Source organism: Aspergillus saccharolyticus (assembly GCF_003184585.1).
Source record: "Aspergillus saccharolyticus JOP 1030-1 unplaced genomic scaffold BP01scaffold_14, whole genome shotgun sequence".
Taxonomy (NCBI): domain Eukaryota; kingdom Fungi; phylum Ascomycota; class Eurotiomycetes; order Eurotiales; family Aspergillaceae; genus Aspergillus; species Aspergillus saccharolyticus.
Genome location: NW_020290624.1, coordinates 265,689 through 282,066, shown reverse-complemented (window position 1 = coordinate 282,066; position 16,378 = coordinate 265,689). Strand labels below are relative to the sequence as shown.

The 16,378-nt window shown below is 47.7% G+C and overlaps 6 protein-coding genes and 1 non-coding gene across 7 annotated transcripts; 4 read left to right on the top strand and 3 right to left on the bottom strand.

Moving 5' to 3' along the window:
- The first annotated feature begins 220 nt into the window (after positions 1-220).
- BP01DRAFT_42925 (phosphatidyl synthase) lies at positions 221-2,261 on the top strand. Its single transcript, XM_025579845.1, has 2 exons — positions 221-945; positions 1,008-2,261. Exons 1-2 carry the CDS (start codon positions 578-580, stop codon positions 1,966-1,968), a joined length of 1,329 nt encoding a protein of 442 aa, XP_025431498.1. The 5' UTR covers positions 221-577; the 3' UTR covers positions 1,969-2,261.
- Positions 2,262-3,810: 1,549 nt separating this feature from the next.
- Positions 3,811-4,992, bottom strand: BP01DRAFT_356562 (uncharacterized protein; the record flags this gene model as incomplete). Its single annotated transcript, XM_025574992.1, has 2 exons — positions 3,811-4,147; positions 4,210-4,992. Coding segments are annotated over 2 exons (848 nt in total), but the record flags the coding sequence as incomplete, so codon positions are not given.
- Positions 4,993-5,002: 10 nt separating this feature from the next.
- BP01DRAFT_356561 (uncharacterized protein) lies at positions 5,003-5,491 on the top strand. Its single transcript, XM_025574991.1, has one exon. The coding sequence runs from the start codon at positions 5,107-5,109 to the stop codon at positions 5,314-5,316; it is 210 nt and encodes a 69-aa protein (XP_025431496.1). The 5' UTR covers positions 5,003-5,106; the 3' UTR covers positions 5,317-5,491.
- Positions 5,492-6,500: 1,009 nt separating this feature from the next.
- On the top strand, positions 6,501-8,653 carry BP01DRAFT_318763 (cytochrome P450). Its single transcript, XM_025572648.1, has 2 exons — positions 6,501-7,269; positions 7,327-8,653. Exons 1-2 carry the CDS (start codon positions 6,968-6,970, stop codon positions 8,576-8,578), a joined length of 1,554 nt encoding a protein of 517 aa, XP_025431495.1. The 5' UTR covers positions 6,501-6,967; the 3' UTR covers positions 8,579-8,653.
- An 876-nt stretch (positions 8,654-9,529) lies between these two features.
- BP01DRAFT_373782 (uncharacterized protein) lies at positions 9,530-11,124 on the top strand (the record flags this gene model as incomplete). The annotated part of the gene is made up of 7 exons (XM_025576799.1): positions 9,530-9,598; positions 9,643-9,935; positions 9,986-10,029; positions 10,099-10,253; positions 10,305-10,811; positions 10,972-11,011; positions 11,042-11,124. The coding sequence occupies 7 exons, from the start codon at positions 9,530-9,532 to the stop codon at positions 11,122-11,124; spliced, it is 1,191 nt and encodes a 396-aa protein (XP_025431494.1).
- Positions 11,125-14,084: 2,960 nt separating this feature from the next.
- On the bottom strand, positions 14,085-14,174 carry BP01DRAFT_t163. The gene has a single exon. It is a non-coding gene; the product is annotated as a tRNA-Gln (tRNA).
- A 170-nt stretch (positions 14,175-14,344) lies between these two features.
- Positions 14,345-16,286, bottom strand: BP01DRAFT_356559 (lipase ROG1 family protein). The gene is made up of 2 exons (XM_025574990.1): positions 15,957-16,286; positions 14,345-15,894 (listed from the first exon to the last, which is right to left on the bottom strand). Exons 1-2 carry the CDS (start codon positions 16,034-16,036, stop codon positions 14,553-14,555), a joined length of 1,422 nt encoding a protein of 473 aa, XP_025431493.1. The 5' UTR covers positions 16,037-16,286; the 3' UTR covers positions 14,345-14,552.
- Positions 16,287-16,378: the final 92 nt, after the last annotated feature.

Genomic DNA, 16,378 nt, shown 5'->3' with positions numbered 1-16,378 from the left:
GTACCATGGGCTGTGATGTCTGTTCTGACTTCTCGCTAGGTGCCTCAAACTAACTACGTAGAGCGCATATTCAGATGTCCTCTACCCGCTTGCATGTACCGTACTCCGCTATATTAATAGGCCCGGGATCCAATGCATTTCTCTCTGGATTCTCAAATCTATTCCTTTCATCTCCACCGTTCTTCTTATACTCATTGCATTCCTCTGTTGAAATCGCTGCAGTCCTTCCCACTGTGATCTTCGTGCCCACGCCAATAAATTGTGCGGGCAACTGTGACGAGTCTTCTGATCATAACAAACAGTATACAAAGAATTTCTCTTGTGAGAAGTTTTCTGGCTCCTTCTCAGGATCCAGTGATCGTCCTCTACAAACCTACGCTCAAAATAATTCCGAAAGCTTCGCAAAGCTACAACCGGCCTTCCCCAGGGACAATCCTCTCAGTGGTTGATCGATTCGTCAAGCCAGTGCAGGGCAGCTAATCGTCAACCGTTTCTTGTTTTCATCCGCGGGCCCACAACGTGCTCCACCCACACACGTATCGTCGCCACCCCGAACTACTGCGTTCGATTATCCACAATGACTACCACCGACGGTTTCGGTACGCAGAGAGTATGCCGGCTGTCCAGCCTGGATGCATCTCGGGCCGACCTTTACGGCGGCCCTAATGTAGTCATCCCTCCCAGGCATTTGATGGCTTCCAGCGATGGGCATGATACATCTACCACAATCAACATGGATAAGCACGAATTAGATGTCGAAACATCGTCGGACGATGGTTCTGTGCGTGCTGCTTCCCCGGTCTCTGAGCATCGCTTCACTACCGCCGACCACTTCGCTTTCGGCTTCGATATCGATGGCGTACTTATTAGAGGCGGAGAGGCGATTCCTGAAGCCGCGGCTGCTCTCAAATACATCAACGGCGACAATCCATACGGAGTCAAAGTGTATGTTCTTCCTCGTCTACACTTCTCAGAAGGAGTAACCGGGCTGACTATCCTTTTTCTAGTCCCTACATATTTGTGACAAACGGCGGCGGCAAAACAGAAGAGGAAAGATGCCTCGACCTCAGTCGTCAGCTAGAATTGGATGTATCCCCGGGCCAATTCATCTGTGGCCACACGCCTATGCGGGAGATGGCTGAAAGATACAACACGGTGCTGGTAGTTGGTGGTGAAGGTGAGAAGTGCCGTCACGTAGCCAAAGGTTATGGCTTCAAGAATGTGGTCACCCCTGGCGATATTATCAAGACACGACACGATACCACGCCGTTCCGCAAGCTCACAGAAGAAGAATACAAGAATTCTCGAATCATTGACTTCGAGAAGACCAGAATCGAGGCAATTTTCGTGTTCGCCGACAGCCGAGACTGGGCCGGCGACCAGCAGATTATCTTGGATCTTCTTCTGTCTCAAGATGGACGCCTTGGAACTCGATCAGAGACATTCGACGAGGGCCCGCCTGTCTTCTTTTCCCACAATGACGTGGTATGGTCGACCTCTCACGAGCACACTCGCCTCGGCATGGGAGCACTGCGAGCTTCTCTGGAAGCTCTGTACAAAGTCGTCACTGGCAAGGAGCTCACGACGATCTCATTTGGCAAGCCACAGATGGGCACATACCAGTTCGCTACCCGACTCTTACGGCAATGGCGTAAAGAGAGCCATGGCATCAACAAGCCTCCGAACACAGTGTACTTCATTGGTGACACCCCTGAGTCTGACGTTCGGGGTACAAATGAGTTTGACAAGACTACTGACACCAATTGGTTCTCGATCCTTGTCAAGACCGGCGTCTACCAAGATGGGACCGTGCCCCGCTTTGCACCGAAGCATACTTGTGCCAACGTGTTTGATGCAGTCAAATTTGCCATCGACCGAGAGATGGCCAAGGACGGCCAAGACTCACTGACATCCGGAGATGATGTAGATTCCGGCGTCGACTCCGAGTCAGCAGCTCCTCGTCATTGAACCGAGCACTCACATTGTGATTGAACATGTGCTATTGAGGCTTTCAACGCTGCAGTGAACAGCGACGAGTGCATTTCCATTCCAATCGTCTGTGCGTGATCTCAGATGGAGTTTATGAGGCATGCTACATTTTTGCTTCTTCAATGAGTTCACAGGCCACGAAATGGACTCATGATACATTCTTACGGATTTATGAATATTGGCGCATTGATACCTTGGCTGGTTTCTCGGGTTTCGGTGTTCATTCTTCTTCAGTTTTCTTCCTTTCCTCATTCGGCTTTTCTTTCTTATTATGGCTTGAGATGCCTACCACGATAGATAGTCTTGAGATATTTTTCGAATAATGACCACCAACTTGCACTCGCAATTCTTTCCTATTTGACTTGTCAGCTGTTACTCTACTAGACCGACTCCAAGACAAGTTCCAACTTCTATCCAGGAACTTTCCGGGTCAGGATTGCCTCGGATCAGCCATTTCCACAGCCTTGTGGTAAACGTGAAGGAGGGGTCGCTTGCTGTTGCGGGGAATCCTCAATCGCTGTACTAAGCACTACTACCAGTCGACTGAGTCCAACTCCTTAGAACATGGTTTCCAGGGTCTGCTCCACCAGGAGACCGTATCCGCGAGCAGCACTGGTCGGATCGAGGTGGAGACTGAGATGGCGGACAGGGCTTAGCCTGAGTCTAGCGTATGCAAAACGAGCGCATGCGGGGTTTACCTATAGACCATTTGGACTACTGGTATGGGGGTTATTCGTGGGGTACAGTACGTACATATGCAGGTGGATCAATTTGGGAAGAGCATGATCATATTTTGAGTCGGTTCTTCACAAATGATCGCGATAAGTGCTGGGAATATTTGTTGTCTACATTCGAGCAATTGCACGGGAAACTGCGGGGGGCAAGCAATTATGTACTGTACTACTAAAAGTCCTCGGCCTAAAACCATCCATGGCACCGATGTACACAGTATTGTACACTACAGGATTTTCTCAGCGTCTCAACCTCCCTCCGTTCCTTTTCCTTAATGACGTCAACAGACCAGTCTCACTCACTCGCAGGGGTCTATGCGCAGCATCATCCTGGTGTCTTGTCGACGCGCTTGACCACATTCGCACTCGCAACACTTCTACTTCTCATTGAACCAGAGACCTTGAAGGTATCCCTGCTACTAGGTAAGAACTAATCCACTCGGCTTATCCTGAGGCCGCACTGTGCTTTCGTTAGCATGCAGGCATGTACAGAGGGGACATGGGGTATAGACGGCTGGCGCGTCGATTTCAAGCCCAATCGCATAACCTTCCAGCCCCGATATTACAGTTTACCATTTATCTACCGGTCATACCGGAACGGTCCAAGCGATGTGCTGCCATGCCCCCTGGTCAACCCCGCCACACTTAAATCTCACCACTTGTCCTAGCGCTGAACGAGAATCAATGACACTGACTCGTGCACTAGTCAGACTGGGCATGTACTGTAAGACGCCATGCTTTCCATTCAACCGACTAGCACCGCCGATCACAGGATGTCATCAACTTAGAGCCGTCTAGTCGCCAAAGATTCTGGAAAGTCTTTGCGATAATGGTCTGTTCATCATCAAGCCTTTCGGCGATGACGCTTCCTGGCTGCGGTTGATTTACTCTATACTCAATGGGCAATGTCCTGGTTGCAATTGATGAGTCTGCAATTCTGACACCCTGAAGAAGTGAACCCCAACTAAATTTGCATATCCAGTGCGCTCATGTCAATCAGGTATATGGAGTTTCAGCCAAAAAGTACCCCTCGAACTCTATCTCACCTTGGGCTTACAGTGCGGTACTTGGTAATATGATACGCTATCAAGCGAATATTGTAATTTAAATCTATCGAGAAGGTCACGCAGAGAACCGAGCTCTGACGCCTACTATTCCCATTCCACCGGCTCTAATTCTTCAGAATCAAGGACTCGCCAGGTCGAATCACTGTCGCGCTGAATGCCACACATCAGCATAATAGTATCAACCACCGAGCTGTTCATGGACGCATAACCAATGAAGCCGCGGTACGAGAGTATGTCCAGGGCAGCAGGACACCACTGGGTCACGATTTCCTGGTTATCCGCACTGAGATATTCGTCATTGGCAACAAAGTAGGTGTTTCGTCCTATTGTGGAACGATGCAAGCGCTGGCCCAGGCACAACTGCAGGAAACAGTCAGGGGGTTCAACATGTAAAATCCGGAAAACACCACTAGGGAACTCACATCTGTTGCCCCCCAGCGCAATGTCCGGGATCTGCCAATTCTCTTGGGCTTCAGGAGTAAGCTCAAAGTTGCAGGCGCCAATCGTCCGGCCTGAGATCTGCCAGTCCAGATCCCATACGTTGTAGAGAAAGTTCTGGACAGTATCCTCATCAGCTTCGCCGGCCACTCGAGGCGCCAGAAGAAGTGTCCACTGCGCTTCCATTCTCTCGTGTCGCTCCATAATGTGATCCGTAAAAGGCTCGAATTGGTTACTGAGCACCTCTAGATCGGTTATGATAACTGCGCGCAGGCGTGGATTGGGCATTCGCGACTCTGGATCCACATCTGCTCCTAATTCGGGCGGCCTAAGCCACAAGAGTCGCTCGAATGCAGCGATGCTGCAAGTCCATTCGATATCGACTGTGTCAGTTAAGCCGGGCGGTATGTACTCCTGCCAGTCTTCCTCATTTTCGTCGGGGATATAGACCATGATGATCAATGGTTTAGGGTCTAGGTCCGATCTCGGCTCGGTGTCCTCGGATTCCTCGTCGCTGGAATAGTGACTGTCGTCGTCCTCGTCCCCGTTGTCCTCGTCGTCCTCGTTAGTGCCATCAGGCCGATTGGGTCTAAAAGGTGGCCTTCGCAAGAGGGGATAGTCCGGCCGCCACGCTGCACCATTTTCAAAGAATTCCTCCGAACTCAACCAAATTGCGGTTCGGAAGCAATAATCCCCATCGTTCAGAGTCCTAGGGTGGGATAGTGTGGTAGTGCCAGCAGTGGCATTGTTCTCAGTGTCAGTCATGGTGGCTTTTGCCTTTTTTTTTTTTTTTTTTTTTTTGTTTTTCTTATTCACGAGAACTTTGAAAAATCTAATTCGATGCCTAAAAGAAACCGGTAAGGTGTATGGTCAGATGCGAAATGTGTGTGTGTGTGTGTGTGTGTGTGTGTGTGTGTGTGTGTGTGTGTGCTTGCTGGAGAGATCAGTGCTACGCAGTAGTACCATTGCTGGAGAAGAGTATTTCGACAGCTGCCCATGAACGCAGAAGGGAAGACCGTGCTTTAAATGGCTCCGAAGCCGTTTGTAGATTGTCCAACGCAACAGTCAATCACCTCGTGGTGTGTCCTTAGCAGGAGCTTTTCCCCATATAATACCTAAAACCTGCGGTTCTTCCCTCCGTATGACTAACTTAAGGGTTAACTAATGGAATTAACCTGCATGATTCTGATAATGGGTATTGAACAAGGATCCTAGCGCGGAGAAGAGCTAATACTTCACTGAGTCAATGATTATGCGGAAGATAAAGAGACAGCATGATAAACATTATGTAAAAGAATCTACTTCCTTCTGGAAGTTATATACATAACTTCAGAAATATCCGCGCACCTTCTAATTCTGGACGTAATTCTGTACCTCGGTGACGAAATAGACAAACGCAACCAGCTCAGCTCAGCTGATTGGGGCTAGTTTGCCTGGTGACACCGCGGACCTCCAGACCCCCCACCCTAGGCACACAAGCCCATCTACTGAGAAATAGAAAGAACTTATGACATCGGTGCCTCAGAGCCCAGGCCATCATATCATCTCACCACTCAAACTTTTAAGTGTATTTCGTTTCCGCTGATTTCTGAGCTGTGGGAGAACCAGAGAAACCGGATGAGTTCACTCTGCAAAGTTTGGATGTTCCACTCACAGCAATACCCTCCTGAGGCTGGACATATTCGGGCCTGAGGCTACAACCCTGGGCTTCCAGGTTTGTATCTAACGCTTCCGCGGTGCCTCGCTAATCCAACCTTACTTATAAGTATTCACTCTCTAACTATACTGTATGTGATATAGGTGTTACAATGATTATACTAATCATATCATGGTTTATGGTCCATGTTTTCATTGTGAATGTGATGGTGTCACTTGCGCAATCCAGCAGCACGCGTTGATATGAATCATATTTACTACAATACTTAAATTTAATAAGTAACTTTATTTCTAGTGTTTTGATGACTATTTTGATAAATTTATTAATAAATACTACTAGTATATATATTAAATAGAAATCTGTATGAAAAGACATAGAGTCCTACCATGGCAATTGCAGAAAGGAACGGGTATAGTCGGTCCAAGTGTTGTGGAGGTCAATGAAGGTTCATTATGGCTTGATGATTCTGATGATGTTGTTCTAAGACGGAAGACAGAAGTCGACCCTATTGAAAGAATGCCAGAAGGCGGGAACTAGTGGCAGAACACTGACGGCAACACCAAGGGTGCGAAGACTTTTGGCGCGCACCTCCGTACCGTACTCCCCTCGAATCCCCCATTCCTGCGAACTAACTCCCCACTTTTGAACGGGCTGACGGGATAGCAAGAATACATAGAGTAGAGAGAGCCCGGTCGGGAGGCGGCTGGAAAATCCGCCGCCTATAAGCTTCGTGAGATAAGGACTCTTACCGCGGCTCGGGGCTTCAGCCTATAGAGTGCCTTTACACTGGAAGTCGGAATATACGCATTGCCATGATGGAATGAGACTCTGCAACGGTTTAGATAGATCCTTGAACCTTAATTGGTTTGGACGCTGGAGACCGAAAGAGAACCTGTACACCACTAAGGATACTCGGAACTGTGGCTCACGTACCGCATGTGATTTATCTGTACGTGTGATCTTCTGGTATATATATTTTGAAGGTAAGGTAAGGAATTGATTTCGTCGACAGGATCACGTCCTCATCTGCTCAGCTCCAACTTCTTAATACCATCATATCGTTGTTCGAACGATACCCAGTCGCAATGGAACCGTTCTACTATCTCATCTTAGTGGGTATATCATTACCTGTATGGGCCGTGTCGTATTGGGCCGTGCCATATTTCACGACCTACAAGCACTTAAAGCAGATCCCCGGGCCATTGATTTGCAAGTTTAGCAACATCTGGCTTGCTCTCGGTGCACGCCAGGGCCAGAAATATGCATGGGTTGACCAAGCTCATCGAAAATACGGCAAGATAGTTCGGGTGAGATTCAACCATGTCTCAATTGCTACGCCTGAAGGGCTGCATACTGTCTATGCACACGGAAACGGCTTCTTAAAAGAGTACGTGTGAAGTGCCTTATTGCAAATATATTTATCTATCGACTGACTCCCTTTTAGTACATTTTATGAAGCCTTCGTTTCTGGGGTCCCTGGAGTTTTCAATGTCCGTCACCGCGGGGAACACACGAGAAAACGCAAGATCATCGCCCATGCATTCTCTCCAGGTGCTGTGCAAGATTTTGAGACGCACATGAGCGCAAATCTGGAACGATGGGTCCGCCAACTAGACAATATTGCAACTCATCCGGATCCGGAAGGCTACGCGCGTATGAATATGATGCCGTGGTGTACATTTCTGGCTTTCGACATAATTGGCGACCTCGCATTTGGTGCCCCATTCGGAATGGTGTCCCGTGGCCGGGATGAATGTGAAGCATCACTTCCGGGAAAGCCTATAACCTATGTTCCGGGGGCCGAGACTCTCAACCGAAGAGGCGAAGTCAGCTCAACTCTTGGCTTGCTCCCTGAAATACGGCCTTTTGCAAAATACCTTCCAGATCCCTTCTTCACTAAAGGCTTGAGCTCTGTTGAAAACCTCCACGGAATAGCTGAAAATTCCGTCGCGAAGCGTCTCGAAGCAAGCGAAAAAGGATATTTTGAGGGAAAGAAGAGAAACGACATTCTGGAAATGCTCTGCAATGCCAAAGACTCCTCTGGGAACCCAATGCCTCGTGCCGAGTTAGTCTCCGAGGCTCTGACACAGCTTATTGCAGGCAGCGATACGGTATCCAATACAGCATGTGCTGTGATATACTGGATCCTCAGCGGTGAGCGTTCTAAGCCCGGAAGCGTAGTATCCAGGCTCCAGGCAGAGCTCGACGCAGCTATTCCCGCAGACTCACAGATTGCGGCCCATCATCAAGTCAAGAATTTGAAGTTTCTTAGGCAATGCATTGATGAGGGAATGCGGCTGCACTCTACTTCGGCAATTGGACTTCCCCGGATTGTGACGGCTCAGCATGGTGTATCCTATGGAGAGCATCACTTCCCCGAAGGTACTGTTCTTTCTGTCCCTAGCTACTCTATTCATCATGACGCAGACGTCTGGGGACCAGATGTTGAAGAATTCAAGCCGGATCGTTGGCTCAATTTAACCCCGCGCCAAAAAGTCTGTTTCAATCCGTTCTCATATGGACCTAGAGCGTGCGTGGGCCAAAATGTTGCTCATATGGAATTGGCTTTAATTGTTGGCACGGCGTTCCATCGATACGACTTCAAACTGTATCAGCCAAGGCTTGAGTCTCATGAGGGATTCTCAAAGAAACCATTGAAATGCTGGGTTGGAATCAAGAATCGACGGCATGTATAGGAGTAGGGGAGTGAATGTTGTAGCTGGAGGGGTCGGAAATATGGAGAAGGGAGTTTCATGACTAATCAAGTCGCGTCTAAAGATATCTCAGCCAATGGTTTAACTTCATCTTCGTCCGTCCACTCTAGAAAACCAATAATGTAGAATAGATTACGTGCCGTCCGGCATCTTCCTCTACTACAAGCTAGCTTCTTCCTGTACTTCCTGGTCACATTCGTTGTCACCCTCGTTATGTCCGCCATCTTCAGAATATTGGCTGCTGTGACGCAGACTATACCTCAAGCAATGGGCGTCGCCGGTGTCATGATTCTTGCCCTGGTTGTCTATATGGGATTCGTTATACCTCGGTCCTCCATGCACCCCTGGTTTTAATGGTTTCTCTATGTTAATCCTATCTACTATGCCTTCGAGATTCTGATTGCCAACGAGTTCCACGGACAAGATTTTCCTTACGCTCAGCTTATCCCCTCATACACGGATAAGTTTGCCAAAGTTTTCTCTTGCTCCACTAGGACTCTTTGGCGGGGTGACTTGACAGTCAATGGGGATAGATATATAGGAGGAATATGGTTATGACTAAAGCCACGTCTGGAGAAACTTTGGTATCTCCATCGCCTTCTTGGTCGGTTTCATGGCTATTTACTTCCTGGCCAGTAAACTGAACGCTTCAACCACGAGTACCGCCAAAGCATTGGTTTTCCGCCGTGGCCATGAGCCAGCTCACGTACAGCGTAGTCATATGAAGTCTGGCTCTGATGTCGAAAATGCAGACGCTTTTATGAAGCAATACATGTCGGACGAAGATGGCAACGATGGCATGAATGCAATTCAGCCACAGACAAATATTTTCACTTGGCGCGATGTTTCTTGTGATATTGAAATCAAGGGGGATCCCTGCACGCTTCTGGATCATGTCTCTAGCTGGATGAAGCCCGAACATTCACTGCGTTAATGGGTGTCAGCGGAGCCGGTAAGACTACACTTTTGGACATCTTGGCTCATCAAACCTCCATCGGTATTGTCACTGGTGATATGTTCGTTAATGGCAATGAATTTGATGCTAGTTTTCGGGCAAGACAGGCTACGTCCAGCAGCAGGATCTCCACTTGGAAACTGCTACTGTCCGCGAGACTTTGCGTTTCAGCGCTCTTCTCGGCCAGCCAGCCACAGTTTCTATGAAGTCAAAGTACGACTACGTGGAAAATGTCAATTCGTATGCTTCGCATGGAGGACTTTGCCGAAGCAATTGTTGGTGTTCCTGTAAGGGCTTTAATGTTGAGCAGAGCAAGCTTTCAATTATTGGCGTTGAATTGGCTGCTAAGCCCAAGCTTCTGCTGTTCTTGGATGAGCCAACAAGGTAATTCGTTTTGAACTGAACTTCTCTTGCCTATACTGACCTACATAAAGTGGCCTGAATTCCCAGGGTTCTTGGGCAATCTGCTCCTTTCTCCGTCGCCTGACCTCTAACGGGCAGGCTACCTTGTGCACTATTCACTAGCCCTCTGCTATTCTGTTCCAAGAGTTCAATCAATCGCTTTTATTGGCACGTGGTGGTAAGACTGTCTATTTTGGTCCAATCGGCGAGCAATCACGGACTCTTTTGGAATACTCTGAGTATAATGGTGCGCGAAAATGTGACGACAACGAAAACCCAGCTGAATACATGATTGATGTTGTTAACAAGAGAAACAACTCCGAAGGAATCGACTGATTTGATCTTTGGAAGCAAAGCCAGAAGAGCGCAGCAGTTCAAATTGAGATCGACCGCATTCACCAAGAGCGACAGGAAGCGTCTATGGATGATGACTGCAGCGCCAGTCAATCTGAATTTGCTATGCCAACCCGGTTCCAACTATGTCAGGTCACCTACCGTGTATTCCAGCAATATTGGCGCATGCCCTCTTACATCCTTTCAAAATGGGGCCTTGGTGTCGCTGCCGGTCTCTTGATTGGATTCTCATTCTACCAGGCCAAAGCATCGCTTCAGGGGATGCAGACTGTGGTTTATTCAGTTTTCATGGTTTGCACCATTTTCACCCTTTTGTTCCAGCAGTTGATGCCTCTCTTTGTGACCCAGCAATCTCTCTTTGAAGTCCGTGAGAAACCTAGCAAGGCATACTCCTGGAAAGTCTTCCGTATTACCAAGATCATCGTGGAGATTCCGTATATGGTCTTGACCGGAGTTTTGATTTATGCTTGCTATTACTACGCCGTTGTCGGTATTCCAAGCTCGGTGAGCCAAGTCACCGTTCTCCTGCTCTGCATCCAATTCTCTATCTACACCAGCACATTCGCTCAAATGGTCAGCGCGGCCTTAACCTGATGCCCTAACGGCGAGTGCCGTCGTCGTCCTCCTTTTCTCCATGTCGCTTGCCTTTTGTGTTGTGATGCAGCCCCCTTCGGCCCTACCCGACATTTGGATTTTCATTTATCGTGTCTCTCCGTTCATATACTGAACTGCAGCTATGACAGCTACTCTAGTTCACAGCCGTGAAATCGTGTGTTCTGCCGCCGAAACTCTCTCTCTTCGACCCTCCCTCCGGTAAAACATGCTGAGAATACTCGGCAATTACGCTACAGTGGCTGGAGGACACGTGCTCGACAGGAATGCTATCTCAATCTGCGAGCACTGTCCTCTCACAATTGCGGATCAGTTCCTCGCGGGTAGTAGTATCTCCCCAGAGGTGGCGCGACTTTGGTATTATCTGGGCGTTCGTCGCTTTCCAATGTCTGTATGGCCACTCTATCCTATTACTTCTCCCGTTTTAAGAGATGGGACATAGGTGGTATCAAGAAACAGTTTGTACGGTTTGTGCTATCGAGGTCTTTCAAGACTAGCCGATCGAATTGTCTCAATATCTGACTTTAGATCTTGTATTGTATCTATACGTCAGTCTTTAAAATTTGTACTTTTGTTCAATACTGCTTTGTTTCATGAGCCTCCGCCGCATTCGAATTGCACATTTAGCAAAGCCGTCGCGAAGCCGAATAATGATAAGCTAGTCACCAGGGTCAACCCTTACCTGGTGGTGCTCTTACAGCAATCTTTAACTGAAATTAGGGAATACCTAGACAGGTTTATTAACAAATTGGCCTTGGATAAGACAGATACACAAGCAGGTCAGATTCAGGGTTGTGCTATCAGCTGTTTCATACCCTAGCATATAGGAGGTTAATGATTTCCAGGTCCCGAAAAATCTCAAGCGGTACGTTACAATCAGCTGTTGCCATGATCTGCTTTCAGGAGGACCGTGCGAATATGGGCGTTTGCTGCTTCTATTAGCAGGGCTCTCGAGAATCAGTCGTTATCGACATTCCAACCCAGCATCCGTGCGGTGCTGATTCGGACGCAGTTGGGACCCTTTTTAGGGCGCGGGACTGTCTGCTTAGGGTCTGACAGCAGATTGCCAGCGGCTACCTCCGCTGACGACCTGTTCAGGAGGGTATTTGCCGGTTGCGCCTCTATTCTAGCCCGGAGGATTTGAATTTCTTCCCGCAGCTCCTTAATTTTAAGTATAAAGAAGCTGTTGTTCTGCTTTTAGTACCTTTACTTCTGCGCTTGCTTATTTAATTATCTCTGTCTAGTACTTAAGTATCTCATTAAAACTAGTGAAAATCTGTTAGCCGATCTAATTTATAACCCGTCCATTGTTTTCTTCGTAACTTGTGAAATTGAAGTTCGTGATCGGCTCGCTTTTAGACTCTTGTCTGCTATATTTATTTGTTGCTTAAATCTCGGGCGAAAATCATATTAGGGAAAGATCTTTGGCGCTCTCTGCAAGTCTGTGGGTTGGGCTGAAATATCAACACACCGCGAATATTGTATCTCTGTACAGAACTGCTTTATCCACCCGAATTATTGAAGCTAGTGAGTTCTCGACGCGTTAAGTTCTCGACGCGTCCCGGAGAATCAATAGTCCCTGTATTCTTATGAGATACTGTAAAAGAAGTACAAGTAGGGCGATAAGACTAAGGCAAAGTTCTTAGGATCTAGTATTGAAAACAGGTCAAACCTAGTCTATTTACAGTTCCCTGCACTAGTGACGTCTAGAGTTCAAGACCACTGGTAGCTCTCTATATAACTATACTGGACAGAGAGAAGTCCATCCGCTCAAGTACTCAAATCGCCCGATGAAGCTGCTATCAAGTTGTGGTATACCTAATTCTAATCTTAATTTTGGATTCTTTGGATCAAATGTTGTATAATTTTGCCTTTTTTGGGTTCTACCTTTATTTCCCACTTTTCTCAAAATGGTTCAGACTATTTCATCATCTTTATTACCAAAACCATTATTTTGCTATTATAGCACTCGAGGCTGTGGCTAGTCCAGAAGCTAAGGTACACAGCAACAAACAGTCTCTTTTTTCCGTCTGACCACCTTGCTACATAGTACATACTGCCCGCTTCTTGTTCCTGCTAATGTTTGGGACTCAGGTGACAGTGGGTGTTGACTGCTCACCATATAAGCTAAATGGATTCTGCACAGTTATTCATCTTTAAATGCAGCATACTGTAAGACTGAATTAGTAATATCATCTGCTTTGTTTTATGCCAGTGCCTGAATACCATAGACTGACGAACCTACCTTATACTGAACCTTCCGAGCCGTCTGCGCAGCCTCCGGCAGGTGTAGTGTCTCTACTAGTAGTTGATTCACTATGATGCAATAAATTGAGGCCAACTACAGGCAATAAAATGAGACCATCCCAGATTTGGCTATCTACAAAGCTCTTATATACGCAACGGTTCTTGTTTTCTTTAGGAGATGGTGGTACAGGTGATGGTACAGGAAATAGTATTAGTACTTAGTAGTATATATACTTATCTGTTATCATCTCAACTATCCTTTTATTGTTAGCTAGTATTTATTTCCAATCTCGAACACGATTGAATGCTTGATAATAATTCTTGTAGGTTAGCAATTGAAGTTAATCACAAGTGTATAAACAAAGAATCACTGTGCGCAACACCGGAGGAATTGGTTTTTGATTACGAATGTGAGATAACCACCTCCTGCACTGAGAGCCAGGTTTCTAACTTATTTGCTTTGCCATCATGTTAGTAAGCTTCTAGACGTCTTCCCCTAAAGCATTATTTCTGCTGGAAGAGGTATAACTAACATATACCTTCTTGGGGAACTGTTTTAGACTGTAAGAACTCTTACTATAATACCTGGTTAATGCTAAAGTCCTGACCAGCACATGGAAACTCAATTCTTAATATCAACAATTAATTTGCTGTGCGCGTAATGCTTCAAAATAGTAGCCGAGAGCACGATTAAGGGATATTACAGTATAATGGTACCAGGAAATCAGTTGAGATTAGATACTTATAAATACGCGAACGCTTTGAAAACCTGTTCTTTCATATTAGCCTGATAAACCACTATAAAGCGTCATTGTTGGGCAGCATAGATGGAAGTTGTAAACCTAAAGCGGTCACCTGAGCGTGTCAGTAAGCAATAAACATGTAGTGGCAAAAAGTTGAGAGCAAAAGAAGAGAAAAAGGTCGTGCCCGGGTTCGAACCGGGGTTATTGGAACTTTCTATCAAGACGACTTCAAAATCCAAAGTGATAACCACTACACTACACAACCTGTAGATGTGATATTTACACTATCTAAGTATTATAATGCAATTTAACCATCTAAGGGAAGGTTTGCATGGATTTGGTTTTCATGGTTGGTATACCGTGTGGCTGGGTCTGAGATGTAGAATCATTTGCGCCATCTAGAAAGTGGTCGAGTCACGATGTTGAGCAGAGGCAGAAGAAATAGCATGAACTGTATAGTCTGTCTTCTACTCTGTCTAACTTCCCCTACATGCACCCAATAACCAACGCTAGAATGAAAGAACAGCTGCAGGTGTTGCGTTTGTACGTTGATACAACAAGATAAGAATAAAGTAGCAAGGGCTACTAAGGGCGCGCTTCTCTTATTGCCGTACCTCACCAGATACTCTAGTAGCAGCAAGGTCTAAATCTCGAATTCCTGATCCAACCAATGCTTCACGACCACCTTGCCTTCATCGAATCCCCTTTTCTGTACTCGGATGATGATAGCGGCATGACTATGCCGGTGGTTATGGATCCAGACCGGAAACTTGTGGAAGCCCACCGAGTTCAGAGAATCGATGATGGAAAATTGCGCCGGGGTCAGGGCCAGAGTGGGGAATTTCTCGCTGCCAAAACTGGACGCTGTACTGCTGCGGCGGAGGAGGGGCTCGATGTCGTCTTCCTCGAGCTTGCTTTCCAGGTCGGTCGCGGATGAGCTTGTTGTTGCTCCTCCCCGATGTCTTTTGGGTGTGTCAGATGCTGCTCTCGTGGTGGTAGTGGTAGCAGAGGACAAATGGTCGGGCTTCTGTCGAGCGCCGGCGCTCTCGAAGACCTCTTCGACCACTTGCTGGACTTCCTCGACTATGACGGGGACGCGATAGCGGTCGAAGATCTTACGCGAGTGTGCAGCCTCGTGGCGGCGGATGCGGCGTTGACTGCGGAAATTCTGGACAACCGCATTCAAGAGAAACAAGGGCACACCGATGATGACGAAGGCTGTGAAGAGGGCTTGGAAGGGGAGATTGGTGAAGAAGCTGATGACCTGGCGCTGCAGTTGTTCTAGAAACGACGGACGCTCCGGCTTGACGACCGCGACGGGCTTGGTGGCATCGATAATGACGGGCTCGTAGCCCGCCACATAGTCGAACTGTACGTTCTCCAGGTCCTCGAAGGGGTTGATAGCCGAGATGGCGGTGGTGTAGAAGATGGTCGACCGGTCGTTGACAATGTTCGCATAGACACATCGATGTTTGAAGGTCTTCAGTGCCTTGATGAAGATGCTGTCCGGATCAGCCAAGACACTGAGCAGCGGTCGCCCGGAGTCTCGAAAGGTGTCGATCATGAACAGTTGCTTCCCCGACATGGAGATCGTCCGAGGCCCCACATTGTTCCACAAGAAGCCCCAGGTCCCCTTCAGTGGGAGACGTACCCCGACGTGCGGCGAAACGAATGTGGTGAAGTTGACGGGCTCCAATTTGTCTAGCCAACCCCGAGCGTAGAGGAGCCCTAAGGCGTATCGAGCGACCAGGCCTCCGAGCGAATAGCCGACAAAACTCAGTTTCCGAATGTTGTGACCCTCTTCAGCTAGGTTTGCCAGAGTCTCTTCGACCTCATGTGCGAGACGTTCGCCACCGAGTTCAATGCCGTCGTAGGTGTAATTCCCGGAATTGCGCTTGGCGACGAGGATATGGAGGCGATCCTCGTTGTATCGATCCCGCAGCGAGGTGGCGATGAAGTCCAAATGCGAGGGATTGCCCCATAGCCTGATGAGACTCGAGGATCAGCAGAGTAGCTTTTGCCAGCTCGAGTAATTTCGTTATCTTACCCATGGACCAACACGCAGAGATGATCTGCCTTGCGCGACGTCTCGGTCGGCGCCCGGCCGTTATCAAGTTCCATCTCCATGGTCAAAAGGTGGAAATCAAGAGTCTCCTCTTGCAATTGGGGTGAGTGAGCGGTGAAAATATAGCCTCATCGACATGATCCACTTCTCAGCACCGGAACTAGACACGGATATATCGCAATTCAAGGGGCCATGTGGCTGCTTCCTTCTTGTCCGACCGTCAAGAAATAGTAGTAGACTAGCAGAAGGGAAGCCCAGAATAGCGCTGACTAAGCCAGATAACGAGACGTCATCGCCGGTGCCTGATGCTACGAATTAGCCCAGAAGCGTCCGTAGTAGACAGCATCGACAATCAGCCTGGCTGATCTTACATAACCCTGATGAGACTCACTGCTGCGTGGCCA